General features: G+C 73.3%; 1 protein-coding gene across 3 annotated transcripts in view; it reads left to right on the top strand.

Moving 5' to 3' along the window:
- NFIC (nuclear factor I C) overlaps positions 1-17,579 on the top strand; it is a 38,156-nt gene that overhangs the window by 1,052 nt on the left and 19,525 nt on the right. For all 3 annotated transcript variants that reach the window (XM_075443958.1, XM_075443960.1, XM_075443959.1), the window contains exon 2: positions 13,634-14,165. In XM_075443958.1, the coding sequence (XP_075300073.1) occupies positions 13,634-14,165 (532 nt within the window). The remainder of the gene's footprint in view (positions 1-13,633; positions 14,166-17,579) is intronic.

The following is a 17,579-nucleotide window of genomic DNA, read 5'->3' as shown; positions in this document are numbered from 1 at the left end:
TCCGCAGATGGTGATGTGGAGACGTTGGAACGTGCGCGGGAGCCGCCCTGCCTCTGCCTTCGCGCATCTCCCCGCCGCCACCGCCGGCACCTCGGGCTCGGCACGGCCACTCGGACCCCGGCTGCCACCCGGGCAGCCGCCCTTCCCGCCCGGAGCTGGGCCAAGCTGGGCCTTGGCAGCCCAGCGGCACCAAAATAGCCCTGGCAAAGGCGGCGTCCGTGACACGCTCCCTGCCAGGGCCTGGCCGGAGCCTCCCGTCAGGCAAGGAGGGTGACTTTGTGCCCTCCTCAGCCCTCGGTCCCTGCTCGGGGACTTCCTATCGCTCCCCTCGGTCACCTCTGTCCCCCTCGGGGACAGGCCGGGAGTCGAGAGGGAGCTGCCCGGATTGGCACCGGCACTGCCGCCGCGCTCGAGGCCTCGCCCTGCCCACGTGGAGCGGGGGGGCTCCGGCTGCCGCGACTCCGAAATAACCCCGGCACTCAGCGCCCGCCGCCGGCCCCGCGCGTCTCTCCCGTGGTGTTTCCGGAGCCGTAACAGTTATCCTCGGCTCCTGGCTCTGCCATGGGGGTGAATTTGGGATGCTCCTGGGGGGAGAGGTGCAGGCGTTACGGCCAGCAATGCTCCTGCAAACCTCTGGCTCCGTTCTGGTGCATGGCAGTCGCCCCGGCACTCCCGGTACTCACCCCTGTGCCTGTCGGCCGGCAGCGAGGTGGGGTGGGACCCAGACCCTCAGGGTCTGCAACCAGACCCCGGCGGGACGCTGGCTCCCACTGCTTTCCTCAGACCTGGTTTCGGCGCAGAGGCGACGTGCCTGCGCTGCCTGAGCGAGAGCCAGCGGCCAGACGCAAGCCCCCGCGCGTGCCGTCGCCGGCGGCACCCGGTCCTGGGGGCATCAGGGAGCAGCCTGGCGGCAGACGCCATCGTCACCCGGGGAGACGGGCATGCCGTGGTGCCCGGGGGACAGAGCCGGGCTGCAGGAGGTGTTGCGGCCGCGTGGCCCGGTGGCAGCGGCATCGCCCGGGTGCCGAGGGGGACCTCGCCTCTCCCCAGCCACGTGGCCGTAGCGGGGACCTGGCTGCCGGGCACGTCTTGCCGGGGCATCCCTTGGCAAACCTCCTTCCCGAAAGCGCGGCGGCTTTTCAGCGGGAGGAGGGAGCGCCGGTGCTCACCCCTTGCACCAGTAGCTCGGGCGAACTGGTTTCCAGCCGGGAGCTCAGATCGGCTGCCAAAGGACGGGAGCAGCGAGCCGGGCACGGCAGGGGGAGAGGGGGAAGGTTGCGACACACTTTCAGTTCTCCCGTCTGCGGAGTATTGTTTGGGAAAAACAATGCGGCCGTTCTTTGAGTGCAACCTTTGGGAGATCCTCGCTCTCCCCGCGAGGCGCCCGCCGCGCCGTGCCCGCCTGCCCCGGCCAGCCCTGCCGTGCCGCTCGCGCCGGCGGCACCGCTGGAACCCCCTGCTTCGGCCCGATCCGATCGCAGCTCCTGGCGCGGGACGCGCGGATCCTGTGCTGAGGGCGGTTACGAAGCCGGATCGGAGGGCTGGGCTGGGCACGCGGGGCGGCGGGCAGGATGAGGCCTGCTGCCGGAGAGACGCTGCCGGGTGAGAGCTGAGCGGCCCCATGGCCGGCGCTTGCGCCGCGCCGCTCTCCGCCGCATCACCTTGAACTTGGCCGGGGCCTCGCGCAATAAATCAGCTGCCCTCCTCCAGCCAATAATTCACCATCCCCGGGCAGCTCTGCCCCTGCCCGCGCTTCCCTCCCTCCCTGCCCGCGCGTCGCTCCGCACCGGGGCAGGGAGGGAGCCCAGCGCCGCCAGCGCGCGCGCTTCTGCAGCTCGCCGAACAAAGCTCAGCCACCGGCGCCCGGCGCGCTGCCCGGCTGCCTCGGAGCGCGTGGGGAGTCGCTGCTCCCTTTGGGGCTCCTTGATCCCCCCGAGCGCGGGGGGCCAGGGCCGGGGGCTGCGAGCCGTAGCCTGAGCCTGCCCAGACCTGGCGTTGTGGCAGGGGTGGCTGCGGTGCGGCGTGGACGGGGCAGTGCCGGCGTGGCGAGGCACGGTGGGCAGCCGAGCCCTTGGCGAGGCGAAGCGAAGAGCGGGAAAGGCGGCACCTGGGAGCCCCGGGCAGCCCCGCGGGAAAACCGCGGCGGCGGCGGCGAGAGATCCGTCCTGGCACGGGGCTGCGCGACGGATCTGGGTTTGGGGCCCGGAGGGAGAGCGGGGCACCGTGGCCCCTGCCCGTGGGGGTGACGGCGGCAGGATGCTGCCAGGCCGGGCTCTCGGGGGCTGGCTGGGGTGGCACCGGGGACAGGGACAGCTTGCCCTGCCCGCCCCTTGGGCACCTCCCCGCAGCCCGAGCGGTGCCCATCGTCCCCCCCGGCTCTCCCGGTGAGGCTGCGCCTGTCCCGGGGCCTCGCCGAGCCCTGGGCAGCAGGGATGGGGACGGCGGTGGCGGTGGGGAGTGTCCCCGGGGTCCCTGGCTGGGGGGGGGAAGGGGGAGGGCTGGGGGGGTGAAATTCCTGCCCGCGAGGCTGGCTCGCTGCCTGCCGCCCGGCCGTGCCGCGGCTCTGCCAGCGCAGGGATGGCCGTGCCGGCACCGAGCAACCCCCGAGGGGGCCGAGTGCTCGCGGGAGGGGGCCAGGGGGCTCCTGCCCCCCCCAGTCCCTGCTCCCGAGCCGGGGGGTCCCAGGGGCACAGTCTGCTCCTCAGGGACCCGCGGGGGGGGTTTCTGCCGCGGCAGCGTGGGGTGTGCTGGGCAGGGCAGCGAAGGCGATGGGGAGAGGCCGGGGCAACGATGGGTGCTCAGCGCTGCCGGGTCGGGCTGGCACCGCGTGGCATCGCCGGTGACGTCCCCGAGACGCAGCTGGGGGGGCTGAGCCCCAGAGGGGCGCGGCCTCGTGGGGGGCCAGAGGTGCCCAGCGCCAAAGCCACCTGGCGTTGGGGTGCCAGAGCTCCTTTGGAAGCTTTGGATGCACCGAATCGGCGCAGTCGAGAGCGTGAGCTCAGCTTCGCGCCCTGCCCTGCCCGGCTGGGCACCCCGAGACGGCGTCACCCGGGATGTGCCGGCTGCAGGGGGGGGACGCGCGGGGTCCCCTGGGCATCCCGGGGCCTGGCTTGCTCCCGGGCGGGCGGCTGGGCTCGCCGGCCGTCACGTCGGCCCCGGGCAGGCATCCCCCGCCGCCGCGCCGACCGGTGCCAGCTTGGCCGGGGCCCAACGCCCCACGCCGCCCGCCAAGCCCCGGCGCTTCCCAGCTCCTGGAGACGAGCTGGGAAAGGATCCCGCGGCCCCGGTGCGGCAGCGCTCGGGCGCCGGGGGACGTGCGGGCCAGCCCCTGCCAAGGATTGATTTCTCGGTTAACTTGCCGCCGCGTGCAGAGCGCGTGAATCCTCCCTTCCCCAGCCAGCCGCCAGCTCACATCAGCGTTTTTGGGCAAAATCCCCAGGTTTGGGCTCGGGGCTGCCCGTCGTGGGCATCGCCCTCCCAGCCACCGCCGCGGCACCCGGGGCAGCCCTGCCTGGCGCGGGAATGCCGGGATCGGGCCCGCCTGCTGACCCCGCGCCGCTGGGAGTTGCTGGTGGCTGTGGCCAGTGGATTTTTTGAAAAAATTTGCTTTTTATCTTGTTTTTTGAGAAAGCTTCTGTTCTCCTTGCAAAGGGCCCCTGCATTCCCTTCGCGGGGAAACAGTATTTGACCGGCTGTTGTCCAAAAAAAACCCCCAACGTGTTTCTGATCACGAAAAACCAAGAAATATTTTTGCTTCCAAAGGAAAAAAAGGAAAAAAGAAAAACCCAGAGAGAGAAATGTTGATCTTCCACCCAGACGTTTCCCCTTTCCCCCAACCAGCCCCGAAACGAGAGGCGCTGCCGGTCGCTCCTCGCCCGGGACGCCGTCGCGGGGCACGGTCCCGCCAGGGACACGGTGGGTGCACCCGGGGCTCAGCCGGGCGCCGGCAGCCAGAGCGATGGCAACGCCAGGCGTGCGCCGCGCTCGCTGCTCGGGCCCCCCCTGTTCGGGCTGCGCCCACCCTGCGGCGGGCGCAGTCGGCTGCCGGCGAGGATGGAGAGCGCGGTGACCTGCCGGCTCTCCCCGGGGAGCCACCGTCACGCCGTTTGCCGCAAAGCTCCCCGCTGCCGGCCCGCCTCGCCCCGGCGTGACGGGCGACGAGGCTGCGACGGGCGGCGAGGCCGCGGCGTCCCGCGGCGGCTTGGCGGGAGCTGTGGCGTGCCGGATCCTGCACCCCCCTCCCGCCCTTCCCTGGCTCCTGCCCGGCGATTCGGGAGCGCGAGCCGGCGCGGGCTGTAACGTGAGCCCCGCCACGCTGCGCCGCAAAATCTCCTTCAGTAACCTGTGCGCCAGGACGGGCGCGCGGCGCGGCGCGAATACCAATGAGGCAGCGCTGGCGAAAAGTGCCGAGCAAAGGGTTTTTGATGGAAATGGCACTGCGTGAGCAAAGAGATCGAACGTGAACGTGCGCGAGCGCGCGCCCGGAGCCTGCGCCTGCCCGCCGGCCAGCGCCGTGCGTGTCTTCGCGCCAGGGCGTGTGCACGGGCGCGCACGTGGGGGCCGCGCGCGACGCTGCAGCGGGGTGCCGGGGTGCTGGGGCCGTGCTGGGGCGATGGGATGGGGGTGAGTGGGCGGAGGGGGCTGCGAAGTGCCGGTTGCGGGGGGCTGTGGCGGCGCGGGCTGCGGGGAAGCGCGCCGGGGATCAAAGGCCCGGGCGAGGAGGGAGCGGGCGTGCGCGAGCAGCGCCCCTGGCCGCGCGCCACCCCACCTTCCCGCTCCGCTCCCCCGGGAGTTTGTTAAACAAATTTCTCTAATTGCACCAGCCGAGGAGTTTGTTGGAGAAAAAAGCCGGGGAAATTCCCCTCCTCTGGGCCACCCCTTCCCCACTCCCCCGGGCAGCAGCAGCGGGCGAGCGGGTCCCTCCCCGTCCCCCCCCAGCTCTGCGGGCTGCAGCTGCGGGGTGTCCTCAGGTCACCCCGGCCCCCGCTCGACCTCCTCGCAGCCGGGTCACCCGCGTCCCCTCCCGTGCCGCCGCCGCGGCCTGCCGCCTGACGCGGTGACACGCGGCACGGCTGCCTGCCCTCGCCGGCTGGCGTTCCCCGCCGCGCGGCTGAGCCCCCCTGGAAGCAGCCTGCGCCCGTGGGCAGCCCCCGACACCGAATCCCATCGGATTAGCGAACGCAGGCGATAGAAGCCCTGGCTTGGCAGTAGCTTTGTGCCGGGGGGGGCTGTGGCGGCCACCCTGCCGAGAAGGGAGGGTGCGCGGCCGGGCGCCTGCCCCGGCTCCCGCTGAGGTCATGGCCATAGATAGCCCAGGAGGGCGCGGGGCCAGTCCCGTGGGCACCGCCTGCCTCGGGGAAGGCGCTGCTGGGGCCCGGGGGCTGCAGGGGGGGCGGGGGGCAGCCACCGGCCATCGTTGGGTGACAAACGGGTGTTGCTGGGTGCGACCCTGCACCTGCAGGGACGCGCTGCCGCCAGCGTGCCCAGCCCCACGGCGCATCGCCCAGTGCCACCGCCAGCGTGCCCAGCCCCACGGCGCATCGCCCAGCAGCGTGCCCAGCCCCACGGCGCATCGCCCAGTGCCACCGCCAGCGTGCCCAGCCCCACGGCGCATCGCCCAGCTTGCACTGGTGTTTCCCACCACGTTTCCTTCCCCTGCTGCTCTCCAGCGAAAGCCGGGCTGGGGCACCCCACCCGCCCGGGTGCACCCATGGGTGCAAAGCTGCTGAGTTGGGGAGGGCAGGGCTGCGTTTCGCCCGCTCCGCCCGCCTGGTCCCGGTGCAGCTCAGCTCCCCACAAAGGCGGGCGCGTGGCCGGGGTGCCCGTGCCAGCCCCACGGGGCCCTGGAGCGCCGGGGTGGCTGGGGAAGGCGGCGTTGATGCGGGCGCTAAAAATAGAGCGGGACTGGGATCTTAATGGGACTTTGTGGGAAACCTGGAAACGTTTTCTCCTCCCCGTAAGTGAGTGCAGATGCATTAGCGATGACTGCATCGCATCCGGAGGTGCCGCCGCAGGGACCGGGACGCGCTCCCCAGCCTGCTCGCCGGGCGCTGGGGAGTCGCCGGCAGCAGCGCCGGGCGAGCCGCGGCCTCGCTGCGTCCCCTGCGGGGACGGGGACAGGAGGTGGCCGCCCAGAGCTCTCCCGGTGTCACCGTGGTGAGGACGCTGCCCGCTCAGCCAGTCCCCGTCCCCGGGGTTTCTGTGCCCGGCACCCGTGGGTGCACATGTGGGTGCTGGTGGCTCTGCGTGCGGCGGGCAGCGTGCGAGCGTGTGCGGGCTGCGATCAGCACCGCGGCCCCCAGACCCTGGGGCATTCCAGGGCCCCCCCACACCCTGTGTCGGGCAGCAGGGGGGGGCTGAGGTGACGCAGGAGGTCCCCCCCTCCCAGGGCCAGCGGTGCTGGCAGCGCTGCACCCCGTAACGGCGTCGAGTGGGCAGGGTTTCCCTCCGCTGCGCCGCGGAGCCGGGGCCTGGGCTATCGGCTCCCGCAGGGGACCTTGGACCCCCCCAGGGGATGGCTCGGGGCCAGCCCGGGCAAGTGGCCCGGGGCGGGTGGCGGGTGGACTCGGCGTCACGAGGCGGGTTGGCACGGCCGTCTCCACGCTATGGCGGTGTCACTGAGCGGTTACAGCGGCGGCCGGGAGGCGAGGGCAGTCCCACCCCGGCCCTCAGTTTACCTCCGGGTGGGGAACAGCCCCTGGCTCTCGCCCCCCACCCCAGCCCCGAGCGCTGACCCATCGAGTGGGGGCAAGGGGACCGGCCACGGGCACAGCCTCCGCGCCGGGCACCGCCGGAGCCCCGCGTCCCGAACAAAGCCGCTTTGTCCGGGCAGCCCCCGCTCTGCCGCTTGGGAGGCGTCCAGAACCCTCCCGAAACAGGACCCGGCCGGGCTCGGCCTTCGGGTCTCCCCGGGAAGGCTCTGCCGCGCTGCTGAAAGCGGATGAGACCCCCCCCGAGAGCAGAGCCGTCCTGCAGCGCTCGGGGCACGGGACCCGGCCACGCTCCGGGCAGCGCTGACCCTTCGGGGACCCCCTCCCCGTCTCCCTTTGCTCCCCGGGGGAGCCTGCTTCTGCCCCTGCCTCAGTTTCCCCGTCCCGAGGTGAATGGTCGTGGCGGGGTGTCCCCAGTCTGCGGGCAGCCTGTGAGGTGCCGAACCCCCGGCACGTCCGTGGGGCTGCGCGGGGGCCGTGACCCCGTCACCGCCGGGCCCCCGCGGCGGCCGAGCCTCCCGCAAGGTCGCTGGCTCCTCGGCGAAAGGCCGGGGCTATTTTTAGCCGGCGGCTTCCTCCAGCGCGCCGGGGATTGGATCCGCAGCGGGGCGAGCACCGCGAGCCCGTCGTGGGGTGCGGAGACCCCCCAGAGCTGGGGACCCCTCTCTGCACCCCCACACCTTTACTGGTGTGTAATGGGGGGGGGGAATTAATCCCCCTCGGAAAGGCCAGGACGGAGCAGGCAGGGCTAAAAATACGTTGAGAGGGAAATAAAACCTCCTGCGTCAGGGGCGAAAGCCGGGGTCAGAGCCCCGGGGGGCTGGGGGGGTCCCGGCGTCCTCGGTGCAGGGGCTACGTGCTGCCTGTCCTCCCCGGCGCGGACATGATGCTGCCGGCCCTACGGCGTCCCCTGCCTCAGTTTCCCTCCGCGCTCCTGGGGTGCGAGCTGCCGCCGTCACCACGTCGCGTCCCGGCAGCTCCCGGGCCGTGACCCCGGGGTCCGCGGTGGGCGACGCGCTGGGTCGCGGGCGTTGTGCCAGCCCCGCCGTCCCCGGAGCCGCGGTCGCCGCCGGGTGCCGGGAGCGGGGCTGGCGTGGGCCCGGGCGGAGGCGCTGGCAGCGCCGGGGCCGCTTGGCAGAGCTTTTTCTTTTTCCAGTTCCATGAAACATTTCCCTTCCTTGGAGCCCCGGGGGGGTTCGGCTGGGAAGCGACGTGGCCCCCGCGCTGCCGGCCACGGGCTGCTTCCCGGGGCGGGGGGCCGTCTCCTTGGCCGTGGCCCGGGTCCTCTCCGCGCTCCCCCGGTGCTGCTCGCAGGGCGCTTCCCGGACCCATCGCCGCCATCGCATCCTCCGGCTCCCACGGGCTGGCATGGCGGGTGCCGTGCCTCGGTTTCCCCGTCTGCGCAAGGCAGCGCCGTAGCCTGGGGGTGCGTGGGGTCACCCCGGGGGAGCGGCTGAGCCGTCGGCTCCGGCAGCCTGAGGGGGACGGGCGGAGACGGCTCCTGGGGAAACTGAGGCACGGGGGGAAACTGAGGCAGCTGGGGAAGCTGAGGCACCCGGGGGACCCAAACGCGTCTGCGGGAAGGCGGCGAGCGGCTCCGGGCGCTCTCACCGCCACAGCTGGCTCCCGGCCCCCTCCGGGCTCGTCTGCCTGCCGGTGCTGGCCGTGCGCTGCTGGGCGCCGTCCCCGGGGCATCCTCACCCCCGCCCGCGCCCCGGGCGCGCCGCTCGCCGGGTTGGGGGGTGCTTGGCAACGCTGGGGACCAGCAGCACCAGTTGGGGTGCGTGCGGGCGGACCCGAGGCGGGGTGATGGGCCCAGGGCTGGCGCACGAACCGCTGCCGCCGTGGGGTCTGCGTCGGCTGCCCCGCGCTGCGCTGCCGGGCGCTGCTCCCTTCCCGCTCCCGCAGCCGCCGGTGGGCACCGGGCACCGCCATGTTGGGCCCTGCCCAGCAGCTTGGCCAGGGGTCCGGGACCCCCGAGGGCCCGGGCGCGGGGTGAGCGCCGGGTGCTTTCCGAGGCCCCCGGTCTGCCCCTGCGCGGGGCTGAGCGCGGGGGCAGTGAGTGCGGCGTGGGACCCGCTTGCTGCCCGTGCACCCGTCCTGGCTGGCCCAGCCAACGTGGCGGCCGCGGCTGGAGCGCGCCATGGGGACGGCGCAGCCGCGAGCCGTGTGGGGACGGTGGCTGGAGGGTGCTGTTGGCTGGGGGGGAGAAGCCCAGGGTCTGGGGAGGGGGCTGCGGGGAGGCTGCGCCGTGGCCTGCCTGCACCTTGGGCTACCCCGGGCACCGCGGCTCTGCACCCGGCGCGGCTGCCGGAGGGGCTTTGCCAGAGCGGGGCTGGGGTGTCCCCACCTCGGCCGCCGGTGCCGCGGGCTGGGGGAGCGTGGCTGTGCCAGGCTGTTCTGCCCCGCAGCTCGTGCCGTTCCCGGCTGCGTTCCGGGGAGCTCCGGCGGCCACCCTGCGCCCGCCGTGCCTCAGTTTCCCCCCGCAGCACGGCCGGGGAAGCCTCGTGAGGGTTTGCCGAGCAGGCTGGGAAGCCTGGCTGCGCCAGGCCGGCGAGCAGCAAAAATTCTGAATAAGCTCTCGTGAATAAATACTTTATGATGAATGCAAATAGATTTCCTCCTCTGGAGCAATTATCGTCAAATGGGCTCGAGCACGGCGTGGGGCGGCAGGGCAGGGCTGGGAGCCTCGCCGGGCCGGAGAGCCGCCCGCCACCCCTCTAATGAGCGCTTCCCCGTCATTTGCATCTCTCTCCGCAGCAGGACTCATTACCGGGTAACTGGTTACCAGAGCCGCTGCGGCGGGCAGTTAGGAAGCGGCTGCCGGCGGCTTCGCGAGAGCGTTGCGGCCGTGCCGCGGGCGCCCGTGGGCTCTGGCGAGGGGAAGCCGCGGCTGGGGCCAGCAGCAGGGTCCCGCCGTGCCCCTGTCGGGTGCTGGGATTGCGGATTTTCGGGACTGCCAGAATGTCTCTAGCTGCGTCCTCCCGCGCCGCCGTGCCACGGCTTCCCATGGCGGCACGGTGCCCGGCGCCGAACGTGCCAGCCCCTGCCCGGGCTCGTGCGGCCGCAGGGAGCGAGGCCTGGCGGGAGCTGGCGGCGGTTTGGGGGTGTGCGGCGGCTGGCGGGGGGGCTGAGCAAACCCTGGGTGGTCCCTGCAGGGTCGGGGTGCGGCGAGGTCACCCCGCGTCACTCCCTGCCCGCCATGGGGACGGCGTCGGGGTGGCATCGGGATTGCGTCGCGCTGTGCTGGGACCAGGGCTGTGCTGGTGGGGAGCAAACCTGCTGCCGGGGTGACAGAGCCCTCCCGTCCCCCTCCTCTTCCTCTGCCCCCCACTCACCACCCACCCCTCCACCCCCATGAAAACCGCTCGGGAATTTCCCGAGGAAACATTTTTTCCTTGGAAAACCCAGGCTGTTTCGCCGAGCCCGACCCGTTTGGGCGAGGTGCTCGAGCGCGGGGTGCGCGGTGCCGGTGCCTGGCGCTGTGCCCCGGCGCGGCACAGAGCATCCCCCGCTGTCCCCGGGGTGGGGGGCACCGACACCCACCGCGGCCGAGCAGCCGGGGTGCAGACCCCCAGTGCTGGCCGCGCCGGTGGGGATGGGCAGGGGCACGGGGGTCTCTGCCCCCACAGCTCCCTGGCACTGCCGACACCCAGGCTGCCGGAGGAGTTCATCCTGGCACGGTGTGCCCGGCTCCACGTGGAGCATCGCTCCTTCCCCTCCGCGCTCCGCGGCGGGACTGACACCAGGACCCGTGCCTCAGTTTCCCCTCGCAGCGTCTGGTGCGGAAAGTCGGCGCCTCGGCGGTCGCTGGAAGGGGGTGCGAGCAGGCCCCTGTGCGGGGGCGGCTGCGCCCCGACGCAGGCGCGCTCCTCCCCGGGTCGCGGGGCTTTGCAAGCCCGGGCTGGATGGGGCCCAAGCGCAGGCTCCGCTGCCAGATTCCCGTCCGGAAATGCCCCGGGAGCAGCCCCGTCTGGGGTATTGCAGCACGTCTCCGCTTCCCAGCCCCGCGAAGGAGAAACAGCCGGAGCAGCACTTAACCAGCCCTGTGCCGGCGCGGCGTGCTGCTGGGAGCCGGGACGGGGGCAGCCGGCAGGCGCGTCCCAGCCCTCGCGTTCCGCCGCGGAGCTGGGCGCGAAGCCGGCCGGTGTCGGCCGCGGCGATGTGCCTGGCCGCGGGGCTCGCTGGCTGCTGGCGGTGTGGCGGGGGTGCAGGGTGCGGGGACGGTCCCCAAGTCCTCCAGCTCATCCCCTCACACCCCGCTGCAGCCGTCCCACCCGTCCCATGGCTGTCCTGGTGCCCCCCGACCACCCTCGCCTGGCCCTGGCTAAAGCGGCTTAACTCGGCGCGGGATAAGCCGGGCGGGAGGGAAAGTTGTCGGCGCGGCTGATCGGCTTTGGGCGCAGCTCCCGTCCCGCCGTAATCCTGGGGGTGGGGTGGCCGTGGTGGCTGCAGGGGCACCCAGGGCCACGGGGGCTCCCGCATCCTGCGGGTGTCTGGGGGGTCCCAGAGGTTGGTCCCTGTGGGGTCTGAACATCCTCAGCACCATGGCGGGGGGGTCAAAGCCGGCGCAGAGCCCCCCAGAAACCAGGGCTTGCGCTTGCCGCCCCGTGGCCGGGCACCGAGCAGCACCCAAGGGTGCTGCCTCCCCCGACGAGGATAACCTGGCTGTCGGCCGACATCCCCGCAGCGGTGCCCTGGGTGGGGGCCGGGGACGACAGCGCAGCGTCCCCCGGCCTTGCTGCCGGCCGCCCGGGGAGGGTGGCGGGGCCGGGCGATGGCGGCAGGGGCCGGGGGATGGCGGCGGTTTGTAGGGCTCGCCTGAGTAAGCGGCCACCAAGGAAGATCCGCCGCCCGCCGCCCCGGCCAGGGATTGGTTTTGGAACTCGCTGCTGCTTTTTTCAGCTCCTGTCTTACTTCGCTTTGACCTTGCTCCCTGATCTAAGACACATGCCCAGCCCTCGCCCAGCTGCGCCGAATTAGTGGCTGCTGCTGGGGGGGGGGGAACCGGCCCCTGCGGCCGCCGGGCTGCAGCCGCCCGCTGAGGGGGGGTCCCCGGGGCAGCGACGGGTGCCCCTGGCAGGAGGAGACCCCCGGGCAGGCGTGGGTCCCCGGGGTCGGGATGGGTCCCCGTGCGGGGCTGGGTCCCCAGGGGTGGGGTGGGTTCCCCAGCGAGGGTGGGTCCCTAGGGGTGGGGTGGGTCCCCCGTCCCTCGTGGGGTGTTGGGGGGACGCCCGTGGCATCGCGGTGCTGGTGAAGCCGGGTGCAGAGCGGTGGCTGTCGGCTCCCGGGGACGGCGGGGTCTGTGCCGGGGTGGTGGGGTCTGCGCTGGCAAAGAGCGAGGTCTGTGCTTGGCGGGGTTTGGGGGGGTCAGTGGGGCTGTGCTGGAGGTTGGTGCTGGCGGTTGTGGCACCCGTGCCGGGTTCAGGGGACAGCGGGGTCTGTGGGGTGCCGGGTCACAGCGGGGTCTGCACGGGGGACGCCGGCGCAGGGGGCACGAGGGGCCGCGCCGGGTGCCTGTGCTGGCTGCGAGCAGGGTCCGTGCCGGGGGAGCGGGTCTGGGGTCTCGAGGGGGCCGTGCAGGGGCTGGTTTGGGATCTGGGCTGGGCTCGGGGCCGAGCGGGGACCCTGCCGGGAGCCCACCCCGAGGACGCTGCTGCCTCCAAGCGGGGTCACTCCGGGACAGGGCTGCTCTGGCGACGCTGCGCTGGGGCGCGCGGGGCACCGCTGTCCCCGCAGCCGCTCGCCCCGTCCCGCTGCCGGGCTCCGTCCTCCCCGGCTCCCACCCACGGCCGCCTCCCCAGTCCCTTCCCCGGCCAGCGCCTGCCCTGGGCACCGTCCCCACTGGGAGGGCAACCACGGCACGACCCTGCGGCACGGTGACAGCCGCCGCCAGCCACCCCCCACCAGCCCCGCCAGCCTCCGGTGGGACTTGGGCACCGAGCTGGGCCTCTTCCTCCTCATCATCATCATCAGGAGGGACCCCGAGGGCCAAATCCTGCCCTGGGACACCGGCTTGCTGCCGCCCTGGCCACGCGCGGCGATGCTTGGCCCTCTCGCTGCCGTTTGCCGAGCGGTGCCAGTCGCTGCTGGGAGGGCTGCCGACCCCTCTCCGTGCTCCGGGGGGGTTCTGGGCCCCCCCGACCGGGAAGCACTGATTTTCCAATCTGGGGAAGAAAAAAAAGTGGGATTGCGGGAAGGAGGGGCCGGGGAGAGGGATGCGCTTTCCTTGTTTTCTTTCGGGGCTGGACGCGTCCAGCAGCGCTTGCCAAATGGAAAAAGGCGGTCAGAGCACGCCTCGTGCGCCGGGCCGGGCGCCAGCCGCCGGGCTGGCCGCAACTGGGCCAAACTGGGGGAATTTCCCGATGGTCCGAAGGGAGTGGAGAAGCCCGAGGCCCCCGCAGCCGGTGTGGGAGCGCCCGGGATGCTGGGGGGGGGGGGACGGACCCCTCCCTTGGGGGCCGCGGTCCGGAAGCGCCTGTCACCGGCATGGCGGCCGCGGCGGGCGCGATGCCCGGCGGGATTTCTGCGCCTCCTGGGAGCAGATCCCGGCGCGCCTGGGTGGGACGGGGAGAGGGTCCGGGTGCTGCTGAGGCGGCGTGGCTCACGCGGGTGCCGACCGCTCCATGGCACCGCCGGCTCCGGTACGGCCTCGGCACCGCTGCTGGGGCGTTGGCGTGGGAGCGCGGCCACCGGAGGGGTCTGTGGGGGGCTGCCGGGGTGGGGTACCTGCTGCTGGGGGGTCCCCATAGCCGGTGGGTGTGCATCCCGTCCCCGGTGGGTGTGCACCCAGTCCCCGGTGGGTGATGCAGCCCAGCCCGGCGGCGATGGCCCCAGCAGGTCCCCGCGGGCTCCCCCGCCGCCGTGGGGTGGGGTTGGGGGGGCTCAGCTGGAGGTGACCCCCTCTCCCTCTGCTCCCGCAGGATGAGTTCCACCCCTTCATCGAGGCGCTGCTTCCCCACGTCCGGGCCTTCGCCTACACCTGGTTCAACCTGCAGGCCCGCAAGCGCAAGTACTTCAAGAAGCACGAGAAGAGGATGACGAAGGACGAGGAGAGGGCGGTGAAGGACGAGCTGCTGAGCGAGAAGCCGGAGGTGAAGCAGAAATGGGCCTCGCGCCTCCTGGCCAAGCTGCGCAAGGACATCCGGCCCGAGTGCCGCGAGGACTTCGTGCTCTCCATCACGGGCAAGAAGCCCTCGTGCTGCGTCCTCTCCAACCCCGACCAGAAGGGGAAGATGCGCCGCATCGACTGCCTGCGGCAGGCGGACAAGGTCTGGCGCCTGGACCTGGTGATGGTCATCCTCTTCAAGGGGATCCCGCTGGAGAGCACCGACGGCGAGCGCCTGGTCAAGGCGGGCCAGTGCACCAACCCCATCCTCTGCGTCCAGCCCCACCACATCAGCGTCTCCGTCAAGGAGCTCGACCTCTACCTGGCCTACTTCGTCCGTGAGAGAGGTGGGTGCCCGTGCGCCCGCGGGGCAGAGCCGGGGCGCGTCCCCACCGGGGGTCATCCCAGCTCTGCCGTCCCCCTCCATGTCTGTCCCCGGCTCGGGGACGCGTTTCCCGTTGCCGACCTCGCAGAGAGGAGCCCGGTGCCCCCCTCCCTCCCAACCTGGGTGCGGGGGGCTGCCCCCCACCCTGCATCGCTGAGGATGCTCCCGGCGTCCCCAGAGCGGGGGTCCTGCGGGGGCTGACCCCCCATCCCACGCCTGCCTGGCACGGCTGCGCGTGCCGGCAGCGCGGTGGGGAGCGGGTGGGCGGCGTGGGCCGCGAAGGGACAGCCCGACCCCGGCACGTCCCCCAGCGCTGGAGCCGGGAGCGGTCCAGCGGTGCCGGTCTGCCATGGGCTGCGGTGCCGGCCCCTCGCCCGCCGGGTGACCGAGGGGGGGACAGGAGCGGCCGAGGTTGTCCGGGGTGGGGGCGGTGATGACGCCAACGGGGGCAAACGCCAGCAGCTCCTGCTGCCCCCCCGCCCTGCACCTGCCCGGGGGTCTCCACTGGGAGAACTGGGCTGGGTTCACTGCAGCAGGGGGGGAGGGTCAGACCCGCTCTCTGCCGGTCGAGGGGGGGAAACTGAGGCACGGTGGGCAGGGCAGACGCGGTCCCCAGGCTCGGAGGATCAGGTCCCAAGCCATCGCCCTCGCCGCTGACGCACGCCAGCTCCGCGCGTGCCGGGAGGGGGAGGCTCGCGGGAGCTCGGGTCGCATCTTCTGCGCGCGCAGGTTTGGCGTCCCGGGCTGGTGGCACAGGCACCCCCCTGGCAGCTGGGGACCCCCGTGGACCCCGGCATCCCCTGGCACCCCTGCGTGATCCCCGCGGGCGAGGGCGGGGGTGGGCGTCGCAGGGACGGCGCAGAGGCGGGGGGGCTGCGACGTGCAGCCCCGAGGGGCGGGTGGGGGGCTCGCGGTCCCCCCGTGCCAGGCCAGGCTGCCCGGGCGATGCCCCCAGCCGTGCCCCCAGCCCCGTGAGGCCACCCCCATCGACACCGCGGCGGGGGGAGCGGGGGGCTGGTGGCTCCGTGCCCGGCACTGCCTGGGGCCCGGGGACGGACGGTGACACCGCGGAGGGCACCGCAGTGCCAGGCACCCCGACCAAGGGGGTGCCAGCACCAGGAGTCACGGTGGGCATGGACAGACAGCTCTGCCCCTGGGGTGTGCTGGGTGGTACTGGGGAAACTGAGGCCCCCGCTTCCCAGGCAGCGAATAGCCGGGGCCGGATCCTGCCCCAGGGCCCGGGCGGGGGCACGGATGCTCGTGGGGGGTGCACGTGCGCAGTCGCACACGCGTGTGCAGCCAGGCCCCGCCTGCCTGGCCGCGTCTCCCGGCGTGCGCACACGCGTGGCGCTGGCACCGTACGCCCCTGCCCGCGCACGTGGCTCGCCTGCTCAGAGGCAGGATCGGGCCCAGCAGGGCCTGGCAGTGCACTGGGAACAGTGGGTGCTGTGCTGGGCACGGGGGGCCCTGGCACTGGGAGAAGGGGGGGGAGGGCATGGGTGCCCTGCGCAGGATGGGGCAGCGGCTGCTGGGGTAGGGGTGGTGTCGTGTGCTGGGCTGAGATGTGGCTGTGCTGGGCTGGACTGGGATGGGGCACTGGGCGTAACTGGGGTGCTGCAGGCCGTGCTGGGGGCACCCCACACTGGCTGGGGTGGAGGTGCTGCATACTGGGCTGGACTGGGGGCACCCTGCTGTGGCTTGGCTGGAGGTGCAGTGTCACGCTGAGCGAGGGGGTAGCCCGTACTGGTCTGGACTGGGAGCCCTGTGGTAGCCATGCTGACAGCGAGGACCGGGGCCCCCACGGCAGCCGTGACGGAGTCCCCGCACCGCTCAGCGTGCAGCGTTGGGGTGCTGGCGGGTGTCCCCGGGGAGGTGGGGGGAGGTGGCTGCCTCTCTGCCACCCCCCGCTCCCCCACCGGCGACCTTGACCCCGCCGTCTGGGTCCCCAGCAGCCCCAGTCACCTGACTGGGTCTAATTGGGAACACAGCCGGTACACGCTCCGATAAGGCCCAGCGCCGCTCGCGTTCCCCGTTAAGGTCGCTCTGGGCCCCAGTTAAGGGGGACTGGGACAGGCAGCGGCACCGGCTGTGCCGGGGCTGGGACCCCCGGGGTGCTGCGGGGTGCTGGGTGCTGCGGCGGAGCGGGTGCTTGGCACGGCCCCGGCCCCGGCCCGCAGCGGGCGCGTTCCGTGAGGCTGCGGCTGGCGCGGGGCAGGCGGCGGTGGGGAAACTGAGGCGAGGAGGGACGGCGGGGCTGCAGCGGCACCCGGGGGACCCTGCACGGCACGGCCGGGCCCGGCGACCGCGCTGCGTGGGGTGCGCTGGGCGTCCCCCTGGCCTCGCACGCTGCCTGCACCCTCCTGCCTGTGCCCTCCTGCAGCACCCTGCCTGCACCCTGCCTGCGTCCTGCCTGCATCCTGCCTGCGTCCTGCCTGCGTCCTGCCTGCCTGTGCCCTCCTGCAGCACCCTGCCTGCACCCTGCCTGCACCCTGCCTGCACCCTGCCAGCACCCTGCCTGCACCCTGCCTGCGTCCTGCCTGCGTCCTGCCTGCACCCTGCCTGCACCCTGCCTGCACCCTGCCTGCACCCTGCCTGTGTCCTCCTGCACCCTGCCTGCGTCCTGCCTGCATCCTCCTGCCAGCACCCTGCCTGTGCCCTCCTGCAGCACCCTGCCTGCCCCCTGCCTGTCCCCTGCCTGCCCCCCCCCGCCCACTCCCCCCTTGGCACCTCTCGCCCCGCAGCCGGGTCCCCGCAGCATCGCCAGCCCCGCAGGGTGCGGGGGGCAGCGGGAGGCTGCTGGGGGGGTGGTCTCGCCCACGCAGGGCCCCCTCGGCCGGGCCACTCGGGCTCCCCGCAGCCCCCGCTCGCAGGCCGGAGCACGTGGGCTCCCCGCTGCGCCGCCCGCGCCGGGCCCGTTTCGCTGGTGTCAGCACAATTTCCCAGCCGCTGCTCTGGCAACGCCGGGGAGGGGAGGCGGCGGAGGAGCCCCCGGCCCCGCTTCCCCCACCTGGGCTCAGGGGCAGCCTGGGGGGGCTGAGCCCCCAGAACCCCCCCGGAGCGATGCCCAGGGCCGGCTCTGCCCCTCGGCTCTTTCCTGCCCCCCACCCCCCCAGCCTGGAACCCCCCGGCTTTCACTGCCCCCGAGTGCACATGGGGAAACTGAGGCACGAGTGATGCCGGGCTGGGGAAGGGGCCCCATCGTGGTCGCGGGGGGGCCACCGTGGGGTGCAGAGCAGCACCGGACGCCGGGGTCCGCGCCCCAGCGCTCAGCAGCGCAGCACCGGCCCCCCACAACCCCTGCCCTGCACCCACCGCCCCCCGGTACCCCCGCACGCAGGACGGGCCGGGCGCGGGGCGGGCAAGGGCTGGGTGCGGG

Source organism: Opisthocomus hoazin, chromosome 27 (genome assembly GCF_030867145.1).
Source record: "Opisthocomus hoazin isolate bOpiHoa1 chromosome 27, bOpiHoa1.hap1, whole genome shotgun sequence".
Taxonomy (NCBI): domain Eukaryota; kingdom Metazoa; phylum Chordata; class Aves; order Opisthocomiformes; family Opisthocomidae; genus Opisthocomus; species Opisthocomus hoazin.
The sequence above is the reverse complement of the archived record's forward strand: the minus strand, read 5'-3'. Positions and strand labels throughout refer to the sequence as shown.